Below are 15,834 nucleotides of genomic sequence, written 5' to 3'. Positions count from 1 at the left end.
ATTAGTAAGTGTTGCTGCACAAAACTTGACAGAACCTGTGGTCTTTGGCCTGGGAGGTCTGGCCCTTTCCTAGGTGCGTGGGGAGAGAGACCTGAGGGTGGGAGGAGGCAGACACCGTGGAGCCACTTCCACAAGACCAGCTTTAATATGACCGTGACGGGAAGCACGAATAAATAAACGCCAGAGAAAATGGGAAAACCAAACCGAACTCAGAACAGCAAACCCAAAGATCAGAAAACAAAACCAAACGGACCTCTGACAGACAGTAAACCCCCCAAAGACAGAATCGGACTGTACAAGCCATACAGCAGGGAGGGCAGAACGCGTGGGAGCCACGGACATGGGCCGGAGTCACCAGGCCACAGGCCTCCATCACAGGCGCTGGGGTTGGAGGGGCTCGGCCCGGTCCCCCGGCGGGGAGGGTCGGCTGGGGCAGGAAGGGACTGTGGGCAGGTTAAGGACCTTCACGAACCACACAAGGACCGGACGTAGCCGACAGTTCTGCGGTTTTCCTCGATTGTGCAGCTGCGATTCCAGCTGTGGCCTCGCGGTGACTGGGGGCCGGAACCCGGTCCCACCGCGGGGGAACCGTGCAGCGGAGCGTCTCGTACACAGACAGACGTGGAGGTGGCGCCGTGAGAAGTCTGAGCATGCAGGTGCTTTCTACATCTGGCAGTGAGATGTGATGGCAGGTTGGTCCTTGGACTGTTCCAGAATGTGTCTCATGTCTCCTAAGAGGGACGCACGGCGGGGACCGAGGACGGGCCGTGTCCACGTGGCCGCAGCGAGGTTTTGGCAGAGAGTTTGCTATGTGTGCATAGGGGGCTCTTGCTGCTTTCCGTCATCGGGGGCCATCCCGCCTGAGCCTGCTGTCCCCTGTCCCGGGTCTTGGGCCTCGGGGTCTGCTTGGGGGTGCCGGGCGCTCTGAGGGCTGTCAGCAGGCGATCTCCTCCAAGGTCCCCAGGGCCGTCTGCAGGGGCACAGTCACAGTGTGGCTGATGGTTTCAGAGTGGTTTGGCATCGTCTCACAGGTGCTCTGGAGGGAGGGGAAGGTGGTGTTTGTTTGTTTGTTTATTTATTTATTTATTTATTTAAATCAATATTTTTATTGATTTCAGAGAGAGAGGGAGAAGGAGAGAGAGATAGAAACATCAATGATGAGAGGGAATCATTGATCGGCTGCCTCCTGCACGCCTCACACTGGGGATCGAGCCCACAACTGGGCCATGTGCCCTGACCGGGAATCGGACCATGAACCTCCTGAGCCACACCAGCCGGGCAAAGGTGGTGTTTATACTCAAAACTTCATCAGGTGCCACTGGCAGCCTTGGGGACCACGCTCCTCACTTGTGGGCTCCCCGGGGCACTGCTGCTTCTGCCCCAGAGACCCCATGCACTGGTTTGGCATCTGTGGTATGAAGGGGCCTCCCTGCCTTCAGAACCCTCGCCACTGCCCCCCTGGGTGCCCCTGGCACGGGGAGAGGACTCTCTGGTGATGGGATGTGGCCTTTCCTCCTAGAAGTCCCCTGATGTGCCACCTGAAGCTACATCTGAGTGACGTCTGGCTGTGCGCTGGATAGCCCATCCCACCCTTGGCCTCTGGGGCCTAGCTGGGGTGAGGAGGTGCAGCCTGGGGCTAAGCCTGGGGCAGGGGGTGCCGTTCGATCGCTGAGGCCCCAAGCTATAAGGGCGGAGGCCTCGAAGGCCAGAACCAGAGCTGGTCACAGCTGCCCAAAGGACCTTCAGGGTTAGACTGCACACCGGGAACAGTCATCCTGGGTACCTGGGCAGGGTGTGGCCGAGAGACCGAGGATCTTCCAGGAGACCCCCAGGCTGTCCCGCGCTGCTCCGGGTGGGAGGCAGCGAGGGCTGGGAGCAGAGATCGGCCAGGAGGCCATGCTAAGAATTTGGAGAGATTCGATAAGGACAATACTGCAGGAGGGGGAAGAATAGAGGGGGAACCTATGACAGACATTTCGGAGGCAGGAGGGAAGTGGGGGAACCTGAACTTGCTGAGCACTTACTATAAACTAGGCATGCTGCCCGGCCAGTGTGGCTCAGTGGTTGAACATCGACCTATAAACCAGGAGGTCAAGGTTCGATTCCCAGTCAAGGCACATGCCTGGTTTGTGGCAGCTGGATCCCCAGTAGGGGGCATGCAGGAGGCAGTGGATCAATGGTCCTCTCTCATCACTGACGTTTCTCTCTCTCCCTCTCCCTTCCTCTCTGAAATCAATAAAAGTATATTAAAAAAACACCCACTAGGCATGCTGATTGTTTCATAGGCTGGTCTCCCTCATTTGAATGACACCCCTCCACCCTGCCCCAACCCGCTTCCATCCCCAGTTCCCTGCGAAGAGGCAGATGCTCAGGGAGACAGGGACCTGTCCCCAGGCACACAGCTCAGAAGCAGGGACCTGGGACCCAGCCAGGACAGCTCCGTCCGGAGCCTGGGTCCCTTCCACTCCACGGCCCCTCCTGCTCTGGCCCCGTATCTGGTTTCACATCGTCTGTACAGACCAGAGGAGCTAATCGACCTCCAGCCCACAAGCCGCTCTCACCACATTCTCGTCGGGGCTCCCTTCATCCTCTTCTTTGCCCAGCAGGTCTAATAGTTTCTCTTTGATCAGCTGCAAGAGAGGCCGGAAGGGAGTGGTCAGGCTGGGGGAAGGGGCAAAGGCAAGAGGCCTCCCTGCCCTGGGTTCCCCCGGGGGAGCCACCGTGGCAGCAGCTGCCTGCGCTGTGGCCAGACAAATGGTGGCAGGACCCCCGCCGGGCAGGAGCCTCCGCCCCATCCCTGGGCTGCCAAGGGATTCTGGTGCCGGGGCCAGAGCTTGGAGAGGTCACAGGAGGGCCCTGGCGCAGTGCGGATTGCCTTCTCCTGTGGATGGACAGTGTGGAGAAGCGACACGTGCTGGCGTGCTGGCTCCCCATCTGCCCTCAGGAGCAGCCTGGGCCCCTTTCTGAGCCCGGGTCTGGGGGGACAAGATTGCTAATTACTTTCTAGGCCCGTCTCCCCCACAGTTCATAAGTTCAGGGCACACTCGAGTCCGTAACATTTTATTCTTAGCAGCAGAGGGTAGTTATCAAATACGTTACCCAGTGTGATTCAATTTCCCTAACTTTGTACAGCTTCTCACAAAATTAAGAAACAAAGGGGAATAAAATTTGGCCATGGGGCGTGGTTTTGGCGTATGGAACAAGGTTTCCCGGCTGAAAGGCGGGGTGGGATGCCGGGAACGCTGGCCACAGGGCCCTCCCGCCCCACAGGGGCTCCCAGAGAGCAACCTTCGGCCACGGCCAGGCCTGTCTGGGGCAGACTCTGCTCGCAAGCACTGTTTGCTGGGCCCAGACCCGGTGCTCCCGGGGCCTGCGAGGGCCTGGGCGTGCCCGAGGGGTCCTGGAGCCCTGCAGCCAGCTGGGTCTGGGGAGATGGGGGGAAGGCTGAGGAGCACCAGGAGCTCCCAATCCTGAAGCCGCTGCCCGCTGTTTGGGAAGCTCTCAGATGCTCTGTCCCTGCTGCCCCCGAGGGAGACATCTCCACAGACCATCAGCAGCCAGAGGCAGTGGGTGTGGTCTTGCTCTTCTCAGGACCCAGGAGGCTGCTGGGAAATGCCCCTTACCGCAGTCTCCCTGACCATGACGGTACCACGCAGGTGACCAGCCACCCAGAGGGCAGGTGTGTGTGTGTGTGTGCGCGCGTGTGTGTGCGCATTTGTGAGTAATGTGTTAAGTGTGGTATAAGTGTGTGTGTGCGCGCGCGTGCATGGGCAGGCTAGCTGTGGGAGGGGCTCAGAGCTGGCCTCAGCCCAGTCTCATCTCCTCCCTGCTCCTGTAGACAGCCCACGGCTTTTCCTCCACAGGACTGTGGCTTCCCCTCCCTTACATTCATCCCTCCCCGATACCTAGGGCTGGTGACAGACAATAGCCATGGACAGGAGGAGGGTGCAGGCTCTGGTGGAGATGAGGTGATTCGGTTCTGGGCATGGGGGCAGGATGAGGGCACCCGCATGTGGTCATTTCCCAAGAGGGATCCCAAATCTTACCTCATAAATGTAATCAAAGAGCTCTAGTATTGTGAGGATACTAGCACCAATGAACAACCCCATCTGGCCACCAATGTCACCTGGAGAGAGACAGAAGAGACCAAAGGTTTGGTTTCACTCACAGCACCTCCAGGAAGGGCGAACAGACGCGGAACTCAGAACCCAGACCTTCTGAGTGCAACCCCCCGCCCCCCCAGGGGAGCCCGGGCTTGTCACTCGAGTATTTATATTTTTATAATGTATTTTAGAAAGATAAATTTGTAAAAAAAATAAACTTGATTAGAACAAATATATGTCATATATGTAACTAGGTCAAAAACTCTTCCTAAGAAATAATAAGGCAAACACCAAGATAAAAATATGAAAAACAGGACTTAAAAAAAGAAATGCAAATGGTCAATAAGCATGAGAAAAAATATTTATTCTCATTGATAAGGAAATACCAGGCAAGCCCTGGCTGGTGTTGCTCAGCGGATAGAGCATCTGGCCTCACACTGAAGAGTCTTGGGTTCAATACCCACTCAAGAGTACATACCTGGATTGCAGCTTCTATCCCCACCTCTACGCCCCCCCTCCAGGGGAGCCCGGGCTTGTCACTGGAAGGCAGGCCTTTGACAAATCCCTCCCTCAATGCACAGCTCTCAGAGCTGATAGGTGCAGAACCTAGTGAGGATGCAACTAACCCGAATGCTTATTGGAGGTTCCAGAATAGACCTCATAGGCTGACAGGCTTGCCAATTACATTAGAAACCGCACTGATTGGGCCTTGCTTTGGCTCTGGGCTGAGAACAGAGATAAGACACATGTGGTCCTTGCCCTGGGCAAGGGCACAGTCTAGCCTGAGACACAAGTGTCAGGTGCCCTGAGTGGGGGTTGTGGGAGCGGTGTCGCAAGAGGCCTCCTGGCCTATGCCTTTAATCATGACATGACCTTCAGGGTCACCTTGGGGCACCTCTCACTCTGGGGATGAGGCCCTTGGACGCATCTTCTATCTCCCTTACCCAAAGGTAAATGTTCGATTGGGTCTCTCTCTAGAGCAGAGGTTCTTACCCTGGGGCGGATGGGCCCCCTGACCAAAGCTATTCTGGACTGGCCTTCAGATCCCCCCCGCATTAAACTCCTGGGAGTCTTGTAGTCAGTGCAGACGCCTGGACCTACCCCAGGCTACATGTCAGATCTGGGGTCGGGGTCTGGGGGTCAGGATTTGTCCGTTCCCCAGGGGGTCCTCTGGCCCACCAGAGTTTGAAAACCCCTCTCCTGTGGGCGCTTCAGATGGTTGGCGATCCTCCGAAATGAATGGAGACACTCAGTGTGGGCACCAGGCTTTCGTAGTGGGAGAGTTTATATATGAGTGGCTATGAGCCCATTCTCCAAGGGTTGTGATCCCCCAGAAGCCCACGGTGCTTTGTCCATTGCTCTCTGGGGCTCTGAGCCAGAGTGGCCACCAGCTCGCTGTGTGGCTTTGATAAGCCCTGACCCTCTCAGGAGCTGTGCCTTCAAGTGGTGGAGGCCATTGGGAGGGGGCTTAGAGGAGATGAGCTGTGAAGTGCTTCCCAGCTGTAATCTCTAAGTCTGGGCTGGGAGAGTGCTGGGAATGAGGGTGCTGTTGGGGTGGGCACACAGTCCTCCTGGACCCTCCAGGATGACCTCTTGGTCTGAGAACTTCCTGATGGGTACATCTGCCCCCTCCTCCCTGATCACAGCTGGGAGGAGCCCAACAGCCACATCCTGAACAAGCTGAGATCGTGGGGAGGGGGTTCTTCCCGGTGGGACTTGGTGCTGAGCTCAAAAGGCTCCCTGCAGGCCTTTCCCCCCTCACGCTCACTCTCATGCCCTCAGTGGAGGTGTATCGGGGAGTGTGCACGTCAGGTGTGAGTGTGTGTCTGTATGTGAGTGAAGTGTGACTGAGTGTGGGGGTATGTGCCAGGGTCCCGTGTATGTGCAGTATGTGTATAGAAATAGGCAGTACATCTGGCTGTTGACGGCTTTATGTAGGTGGCGATCTAGGTCTAGGGTAGGTACACGGAGAGTGTCTAAGTGTGTGAGTGGCTTTGTGGAGGTGGACTGTGTGTCTGAGTGTGAGCAGGAGTGAGTATGTGCAGGTGTGAGCATGTTTGTGTGCATGGGCAGTTGTAGGTAAGAGTGTGAGTGCAGGCATGCAGTGCATGTGCACGCGGGTCTGTGCAGGTGCACGCCTGTGTATGGCCACGGAGTGTAGCGTGCACTGAGGTGAGGGCGTGGGCCGTGTGGCAGTGTGAGAGAGGCCTGACAGCCTGTGGCTGATGGTTCACAGCGGCACACGCTCCCATCACGAGGCTGCAGATGGCCCCATGCTTTTCTCAGCGGCTATTCTGGGAGGGAACACGATGCTAGGAACGCTCATCCTCATATCTGATGCAGAGACGAGCTGTCCCTCCTGACGGATCCGAGCTCGGGCCCTCCCCGCTGAGTGTGTGTGTGTGACTGTGAGCTTTTGTGGGGGTGGGGAGGAGTCATGTCCTGAGTCCATTTAGGAAATGAAGGTGGCAAGGACAGGGGAGGAGCCTCCATCTCCGGCCCAGGGCACACGTCTCTAGGCTCAGCCCCTTTGGCCACAGGGGCCTGAGAGGCCCGAGTGACAGCCACCTTAACCCCGCTGGGACCCAGCCTCCTGGGAGAGGTGCAGAAAGGCCTGATGGCACCTGGAAACACCAGCCGGGTTCTGGTCCCTGGCACGGAGACTGTCCAGGGACCAGAAATGATATTACTGGACCTTCTGTGGGCTGGGGCTTTACCACATTTAACCATCATAGCCAACACATAGAGTGGGTTTCATCAGACCCATTTTACAGATGAGGGACCTGGGGCCAGTGAGGAGAAGCCACTGGCCTACATTCTCACAGCTGGTCTTTGCTTTATACTCTCAGGTAGACGGTGTCTCTTCCTCTCCTTGCCCCCTCACCTGGCTCAGCTCACAGAGGCAACAACGGCTACTTTTCCTTGCAGATCCCTTCTTGAGAGTGAGGGGGAGTTGGCAGGAGCCCCCAAGGAGCAGGTCTGTCTGCCTCAGGGGTCTTGTGCATGTTGTATTGGGCTGGGGCAGGGTTGAAATGAACTCCCTGCATCCATTATATGCCTATGGGGCCAGGGCAACTTGTGTGGGGGTGGCAGTCAGGTCTGTAGATACCTGAGGACAAATGGCCCTTCTTTTGTGTTTGACAAAGGACCCAGCGCAGAGGGACCACCTGGCCTTCTCAATGCAGCAACTCTGCTTTCCAGGGGGGCTCCACTGGGGACCCTCACTGTGTCCACCGCCTGGGGACCCTCCACAGCTCGGTCTTCCCAGCATCTGACAGCTCTTTCTTCCTGCCTCACCCCAAGACTCTGACACCAACCTGGGGGTGGAGAACCATGGAATCCAACAGGGCAGCTCTGGAAAGGCCCAGAGAGATCTTCAGCCCACCCGCCTCCCTGTGTTGATGGGGAAACTGAGGCAGAGATTGCATGCACTGGCCTAGAACCTCCACCACACTGGAGGTCTTCGCGTTCTGGGACAGGAGCCATACAAGGATGGAGGGAACAATGAGCGGGCATAGAGCTAGACTTGTCAGGAGGCGTATAGCTCGACCTGCCCGCCTGCTGCCCACCTGCCACCCCCTCCCTCACACCTCCCATAAGATGTGCAAATTTGTGCAGCAGACGCTTCGACTTACCAAGTAAGGCAGCAACTTCATACGCCTTCTTTTGTTCAATTGTCTCGTAATTGAGAGCTTCAAAAAATATATCCAGAACGAGGATGTTCTCGCTGCGGAGGGAACGTTCAGTACGTACATGGGTGGACCCGCCAGGATCCACAGCCATCATCTAACAGCTTTCCCTTGGACAGATGGAGAAACTGAGGCCCGGGAAGTGCCACCACCGCCCAATGTTCGAGCTGGTTAGTGGCAGAGCTGGGCCTTGAAACTGGGAGCCCTGACTCCACTCCATGCTCTTCACAGGCCTGGGGGCTGAACCTGGAGGCACCTATCAGTGGCCCCCTCTGCCCCGAGTTCTCTCGCCCACTCTGCACGCTGCCTCGCCTTACAGTTCTCTGGTCCCTAAGGAGGTCTGCCCAGGTCCTTCCCTGCAGGCGAGCTCAGGACTCTTTTGACGAGGCTTGCCTGCCCAGCTGACCCCCCTACCCATTCCTGAGAGTCCCCGAGTTCCTACTGGGATTTACAACAAGCTTCTAGTCGGAGACCCCACCCTGGCATTACCAGGTCAGTTGCCAGAGCCGGAGTGGCTTTTTAGGGCACAAACCTATATGGGGGGGGCACCTCTGGCAGGAGCACCTTGGTTCCCTCTGTTCCTTTAGGCAGATGTGTTAATGAGACACATCTTGGCAGGAGGCCCGTTGCTGCCTGCAGAATGTCTGCTCAGCAGCAGGAGCTGGCACCTCCTACGATTCCCATCTCCTTCGGTGCTGCGCACAGTGCCCTCAATGCCAGTCCCCAACCCCCTGAACAGAAGCAGTCTGCTTTGTAGACATCCGCCCAGGATGGGCTCTGGCGATGGTGCTGGCAGGAGGGAGTGGCTGGGGAGAGGAGCAAACCCCCTCTCTCCACGCAGGGCTCTCCGAGGTGCCAAAGCAGCACCAGCTCTTGCCTGGTGTATGGCGACGACCTCCTCACTGGCTCCCTTTTGCCCACCCGGCTTCCCGTCCGTCCTCTAAGCGAATGCCCGAAGGGTCTCTCTAAAACTGCTCAACAAGTTCAAATTACATAAAATCACAGTTCAGTTCCCAAGTCACTCAAGCTATGTTTAATATTTATATATATATATCTCCTATCTAATAAAAGAGTACTATGCAAATCGACCATCACTCCAATGCACAAGGTGGCCGCCCCCATGTGGATACAAGATGGCCAGCAGGAGAGGGCAGTTGGGGGGAGGAACCAGGCCTGCAGGGGAGGGCAGTTGGGGGGGACCAGGCCTGCAGGGGAGGGCAGTTGGGGGGATCAGGCCTGCAGGAGAGGGCAGTTGGGGGGACCAGGCCTGCAGGGGAGGACAGTTAAGGGCAATTGGGCCAGCAGGGGAGCAGTTAGGCGTTGATCAGGCTGGCAGGCAGGCGAGTGATTGGGAGCCAGCAGTCCTGGATTGTGAGAGGGATGTCTCAGATTGGAGAGGGTGCAGGCTGGGCTGAGGGACCGCCCCCCCATGCACGAATTTTGTGCACCAGGCCTCTAAAATATATATATATTTTTTCCCCTATTGATTTCAGAGAGAAAGGGAGAGAGAGAGAGAGAGATAGGAACATCAATGATGACAGAGAATCATTGATTGGCTGCCTCCTGCACGCCCCCTACTGGAGATCGGGCCCACAATCCAGGCATGTGCCCTTGACCAGAATCGAACCCGGGACCCTTCAGTCTGCAGGCTGATGCTCTATCCACTGAGCCAAACCGGCTAGGGCTCAAGCTATGTTTAAAATGCTCAATGCCGGCAGACTGAGGTGATGAAATTGAAATGAACACCTGCACCATGAGGGACCAGTCAGGTGAAGAGTGAGAGGAAAAGCATTCTGGGAAGAGGGAACAGAATGTGCAAAGCCTGCCTGGAAAACTCCTATGCATCATTTAAAAAATCTCTTGACCCGTTCCTTGGCAGCATCCCCATGTGAGGTGCAGTCAACTACCTCCCTGTATCCCTGGGGCCTGGATCAGCCTTTGTCACATTCAGTTGTCTGCTTGTCGCCCTGCAGGACTATAAGCTCCTTAAAGGCAGGGACTGCATCTTAATCATCTTTGTCTTCATAGTCTGAGTGCTGAGCACAGACCTTGTCACACAGTAGGTGCTCAATTAATGTCTGCTAAATGGAACTAACTGCTTACCTTTGCCCTTTTCCTTGATTGCCCCTAATTTCCTCCTGATCCATACCAACCCCCTCCTCCCCAGTCCACATGCCCCTGAGCTTACGAGATATATTTTTCTGATTTGTTAAACTTCTTCTCGAGGTACTTGGCTGACGTCTTGCTGGGGATCTTCACCATGGAGAGCTCTTTGTTGTAGCGGGTCAGGTTGCAGGGTGTCCTGCAGAGACAGTAATTGCTGTCCTTTTCCGCCAGCAGACCTGCAGGGGAGAGGAAGGGGGCTTAGTCCACTGTGGGGACTGGGACCTCTGGGTCAGGGCAGCAGGTCCAGCAGGAGAGAAAGGAGCTGGGAAGAGGTGCCCTCCCTGGTGAGTGAGGGGTGGGGAGAGAAGGGAAGCTGGGCTGCTGCTCTAGGTTGAGGGTGTGAGCACTTATGAAAAAGTGCCCACTCTTTCTAGGTTACTCTTGGTCCCGTGTTCCTTCTGCTTCTCTCACTGTTATGTGGCCCTTTAAAAACTGTTGAAAAGGCACTGCTTTTGGAGAATAGGCTCCGAGGGAGTCCTGGCCCCTTCTACTTCCCCGGCCTTTGTCTCTGCTCCTAGCCTCAGTGTTCTCATCCACAAAGTGGGCAAAGGCACATGTGGGAGACCATTGCATCTGAAAGCTGGGCTCTGTGGATTCCCTCTGGGGCTGGCTCCCCATAGCCAATGCCCACCTCTTGTGCCCGCTGGGTTAGGACACAGGCCAAGATTTGCACTCCTTTCTCTAGAGCAGCGGTTCTCAACCTGTGGGTTGCGACCCCTTTGGCGGTTGAACGACCCTTTCACAGGGGTCGCCTAAGACCATCCTGCGTATCAGATATTTACATTACGATTCATAACAGTAGCAACATTACAGTTATGAAGTAGCAACGAAAATAATTTTATGGTTGGGTCACAACATGAGGAACTGTATTTAAAGGGCCAGAACGTTGAGAACCACTGCTCTAGAGGCAAACTCCCCACATCCAGGTTCATCTAGTCCAGTTCTCAACCTTTCAACCTTGACTGCACATTAGAATCACCTGGGAATCTTTTTGAAATCCTGATTTCTGGGCCTCATCCTCAGGAAATTCTGTTTCTTTGCTATGGGGTGGGGCCACAACATTAGTAACAAAGAAACAGAATTTCCGGAGGATGAGGCCCAGAAATCAGGATTTCAAAAAGATTCCCAGGTGATTCTAATGTGCAGTCAAGGTTGAGAACGACTGATCTAGTCTCTCCTCCCTCCCCTCCTCTCTCTCCTCTCCATTTATGACCGGGTGGTTAAAGACAACATTTCCCTCCCTCTTTCGTCTAACCATCTCAGTGTTTCTGGCTGCCCATGGGTTTTGTTGATTCCTCACTCCAAGGAGAGACTGAGTCTTTGCACACATCGGAAGTCACTGCCTGTCCTCTCACCAGCACACCCCTCGCCTCTAGTCCTGGAAGCTCTGGCAGTGTGAGTCAAGAGCTGCCCCACTTAACTCCAGCAAGTGCAGCTGCCCAAGGCACTCAAGTCCATGCACACTCGGCCTTACCTCTCTCCTCTGCCCCACCTCCTTGGGCTAACCTGCTTTGGGATAACCTTGGTGGCCTAGCTGTGTGAGCTACCAGCATGTGTGTGTGTGTATGTGTGTGTGTGTGGGGGGATACTGTCACACTCCTTCTGTGCCCCCCACACCTGTCGTGCATCCTCTCTCGTCTCTGCCCCTCATCTGCATTCCTCAGCACCCCCACCCCCTGACATGCACTGCTCTCTGTCCACCTCTCTGCCTCCTTTCTCTCCCCAGCCCTCATCCACTCGCATCAATTCCCTCCCACCGGCTCTCCACCTCCCTCTCCTGCAGCCATTCCACTCTGTCCAGCCTCCCCCCTCACCCTTCCCATTCCCCCTCCCACCCAACCTCTCTCCTACACCCAGGAGAGCCCCATCTCAGGCCCTCCCCAGCATTCCACGTGTCCCCAGTACTGACCGAGCGCAGGCTCTGCACACTCCTTGTGCTGCTCGGGGGTACAGAAAGGGGCGTCCCCTGCAAAGAAGAAACACAGGGAGGTACAAAGGCCGCAGCACCTCCCCTCCCGGGGCTGGGGGTGGGGGCAGGCAGCGCACCCCTTACAGGCAGGGGCAGCCGTCTGCCACTGGACAGTCCAAAGGGAGCCCTGGACCAGGGCAGCCTGGGGGCATCGGGAGCAGTGCACCCAGAGCCGGAAGACTGGGTTCCCATCTGCCCTGTGACCGAGGGCAGGGGCTAGGGGGACCCTCCCGGATGGCTGCACTGATGATGGGTGAGGAAACCTTGCTGGCTGATCTGCTGGTCGGGGGAGGCGGTAAGCACCTCCTAAGTCCTGGGTGTGGGTCACTTCCTCCTGAAGGGGGAAGTACTGCAGCCTGCCTTCCCAGGGCACCGGAGTGGCAGTGATGGAGGGGGGCTGTGGACCCTGATCCTGAGGCAGGGGCTCTTCCCACCACACACAGCACTGGGAGAAGGGCTGCTCTGTAAGCACCTCTCGCTGCACCCTGCATCCCCACCAGTAATTGAGAGGTTAGGACCAGTGTCCTGGGTGGAATGACTGCTTGCTTTCAGCTCAGGTTCCCTGAGGCAAACCTCAGACTGAGCAGCAGGCAGGTAACACTAACTATTGCTCAGCTGTCCTTCCTGGCATCTCTTTGTAGAAGTCCAGGGTCCACTGTTTTCTCTTTTTTCAAGGGCTACAGTGAATGTCCACCTTGATGTCTTTTCCTCACTATTTCCCCAAACACCCTTTTTCAAGAGCTGAGGGGCTGTTATGCTCCCTCCTTTCATATATATATATAATCTCCTCACCTGAGGATATTTTTCCATTGATTTTTTAGAGAGAGTGGAAGAGAAAGGGAAAGACAGAGAGAAATATCGATGTGAGAGAAACACATCGATTGGTTGCCTCCTGCATGCATCCCAACCAGGGAGGATCCTGCACCCAAGGTACATGCCCTTGACCGGAATCAAACCGGGGACCCTTTGGTCTGCAGGCTGATGCTCTATCCACTGAGCCAAACCAGCTAGGGCTCCGATAATAATAATTTAATTGATAGTTTTCCTTTTTGCTCTGTCTTCTAGGCAGCTCAGAGGCAATTTTATTTTTAATTTATTTATAAAATTTTTATTTATTGATTTTTAGAGAGAGAGAGAGAGAGGCATTGACTTGTTGTTCCACTTATTGATGCAGTCATTGGTTGATTCCTATATGTGCCCTCACCAGGGGTCAAACCCACAACCTTGGCACATTTGGGATGATGCTCTAACCAACTGAACTACCCGGCCAGGGTCTCAGAGGCAATTTAAAAAATCAATAATTCTAACCTTAGATTACTAAATAAATTACTGATTATTAATGAAATAATTCAGAAGTTAATTGTGAGGATGTTCATTTCAGCATTGGTTATATTAAAAAACAATTGGTAATGAACTAAATGCCTAATATAAGGATTTCGTTAAGTACACTTAAATAAAGCATGCTATAAACATGAAATAGTAGCTGTTAAATACACGAGCAAAATTCCTGGCACATAGTAGGTCTTCAGTCCACAGGATTTTTGGTTCCTCCTCCCATATGCTAACACAACAACCACTGACTTCTGCAGTTTTAAAAGCATTTTTATGTCTTAGTCTAATTTTTTTTTTTTTTTACTTTAAAGATAATGAAGCTGAGAACAGAGAGGTTTAGAAACTTGGGCCAGGAAACAAAGCAGGTGAGTGGAGGAACCTGAATTAGAAGCCAAGGCCTCCAGCCCCGGTCCTCCTCCCTGCCTTCTTCAGCCCCACTCCCTCTGCAAGGCCGCCTCTGACAAGCTGACTGCCTCTGATGAGATGGCCACATGCACTGTAAGTCTGACACCAGAAATATCAGCACCGGCATGTGCAGGCAGGCTGGTGAACGTTTGCTTCATTTGAAAGAGTGCTGGACTTTTGGGTTCAGGAAGGGGAATATCTGGATGAAAGCAACACACGTCAGGATGTGTGAACATGGACCACACGAGGAAGCAACGATTGCAAGCCTCCAAATATCTGGGCACAGCAAACAGCAAACATCTCAAACATTGGGAGGAATGTTCTCCAAACATCTGGATGCTTCAGGACCCCAGGGAGCTGCCTCGGTTGCTAGAGTGGATGTTTCTGCCTGCTCTCTACATGTCTGGGCACCAAATAACACCCCTTTGGATGCTCGTGGAGCTCTCATTAGGGTGAGAAACGCAAAGAAGGCCCCAGGCGGTCCCCTGTGGCCGCCCCTCCCCTGGCACTGACCTGGCATGTGGACCATTCGGCAGTTGCAATTCTCCACGATGTAGCGGGTCTCACAGTCGATCCTACAGGCGGTGATGCTGTAAACAGGAAAGAAGTCGAGTCCCATCTCTGAGGATCGGCACTCGCCCCACGGAGGCGGCAGGTATGTGAGCTGCAAGACAAGAAGGGGCAGCAGTCAGCCCTGGAGGTTCAGCCGAGATGGACTCAGCGCCTCCTTCATTCACTTATTCAATCAACCAACAATTATTGAGCAACTAATTCATGATAATCTAGACTCCACTGACCTCACATGCCTTCAACATCTGGCTCTAACATTAGTATTCTTATCTCCTCTCTTATGAACCCTCCCAGAAATTCGAATCTTCACAGAGCCTTTTACATATGCCGTATCTCGTCACTTCCACACTTTGTCATCTCCCATCTCTTGGAAATTCTACCCTCCAGACTAGGAACCTGAGACCTAGAGCTGGAGGAGGGTTTGGGATGAAATGGCCTTCGGCATACACAGTGTTGTTTATGATCCTTGGCCCTGGCTAGCCAGCTCTCCAGTGCCAGCTGTGGACAAACTCCTTTGGGGAACGTGTCACTTATTCTCCGAGGCCCAATGACTGCAAACTGTTCTAACACCTATGGCACTTGCCTGCTGGGGATGAAGAGAGTGAAGGATGAAGGAACTAATGGTTGGTGAGCACTTACTGTGTGTTAAGCCTCAAGCCAAGTCCTTTACATCTTAAAAAATTTTTAAGAATAAAAAATACAATAAAATGCACACATTTCCAGTGCACAGTTCAACAAGTTCTGAAAAATCTACACATCTATGTAACTACCACTTCGATGAAGGAACTAATGGTTGGTGAGCACTTACTGTGTGGTAAGCCCCAAAGCCAAGTCCTTTACGTCTTAAAAAAATTTTAAGAATAAAAAATACAATAAAATGCACACATGTCCAGCGCACAGTTCAACAAATTCTGAAAAATCTACACACCTATGTAACTACCACTTGAAGCAAGAATAAGACATTTTTGCCCTGGGTTAGAGCATCGTTCCAATAAGCCAAAGTTGTAGGTTCGATCTCTGGTCAGGGCACATAGAAGTATCAACCAATGAATGCATAAACAAGCGGAACAACAAATGGATGTTTCTCTCTCTCTCTCTCTCTCAAATCAACAAATTAAAAAAGATATAGGATATTTTTAATTACCTTAGAAAGTTCCTTCCTGCCCCTTTCCAATCAGCCCCCACCTGCCCGGGCAATCGCTGTTAGGGATTCTATCACCATAGCTTGGCTTTGCCTCTTCTCAAATTTCATATAGACGAAGACTTACACTATGTGCTCTTTTGTGTCTGGCTTCTTTAGCTCAACAAAATGTCTTTCACACAAAGTAAACTTCAAGACAAAGATACTGCATGAGATAGAGAGGGTTATCTTCACAGTAACAGGATCAACCATCAAGAGGACATAATCATTCTAAATGCTTATTGCCTAATGATAAGTCTCAAAAATACGTGAAGCCCTGGCCGGTGTCTTCAAGTCTGTGTTCACTTATTGTGTCCTACCCAATGGTTTTAAATTCCAGGTCATTGCATTTTTCAGTTTCAGGTTGACTTTTTAAAAAAAGTTTCCATATCTTGCCCCCCCCCCAATCTCTCATTATTT

General features: G+C 53.6%; 1 protein-coding gene across 1 annotated transcript in view; it reads right to left on the bottom strand.

Moving 5' to 3' along the window:
* Positions 1-316: 316 nt before the first annotated feature.
* ASIC2 (acid sensing (proton gated) ion channel 2) overlaps positions 317-15,834 on the bottom strand; it is an 845,339-nt gene continuing 829,821 nt past the window's right edge. Inside the window, exons 4-10 of the mRNA XM_005877621.2 lie at positions 14,178-14,328; positions 11,868-11,924; positions 9,981-10,134; positions 7,739-7,830; positions 4,047-4,126; positions 2,562-2,630; positions 317-1,036 (exon numbers count right to left, since the gene is read on the bottom strand). Of these exons, the coding sequence (XP_005877683.1) occupies positions 935-1,036; positions 2,562-2,630; positions 4,047-4,126; positions 7,739-7,830; positions 9,981-10,134; positions 11,868-11,924; positions 14,178-14,328 (705 nt within the window). The 3' untranslated portion in view covers positions 317-934. The remainder of the gene's footprint in view (positions 1,037-2,561; positions 2,631-4,046; positions 4,127-7,738; positions 7,831-9,980; positions 10,135-11,867; positions 11,925-14,177; positions 14,329-15,834) is intronic.

The sequence above is a fragment of the Myotis brandtii genome, unplaced genomic scaffold (genome assembly GCF_000412655.1).
Source record: "Myotis brandtii unplaced genomic scaffold, ASM41265v1 scaffold523, whole genome shotgun sequence".
Lineage (NCBI taxonomy): Eukaryota > Metazoa > Chordata > Mammalia > Chiroptera > Vespertilionidae > Myotis > Myotis brandtii.
This window is presented reverse-complemented; position numbering and strand designations above follow the sequence as displayed.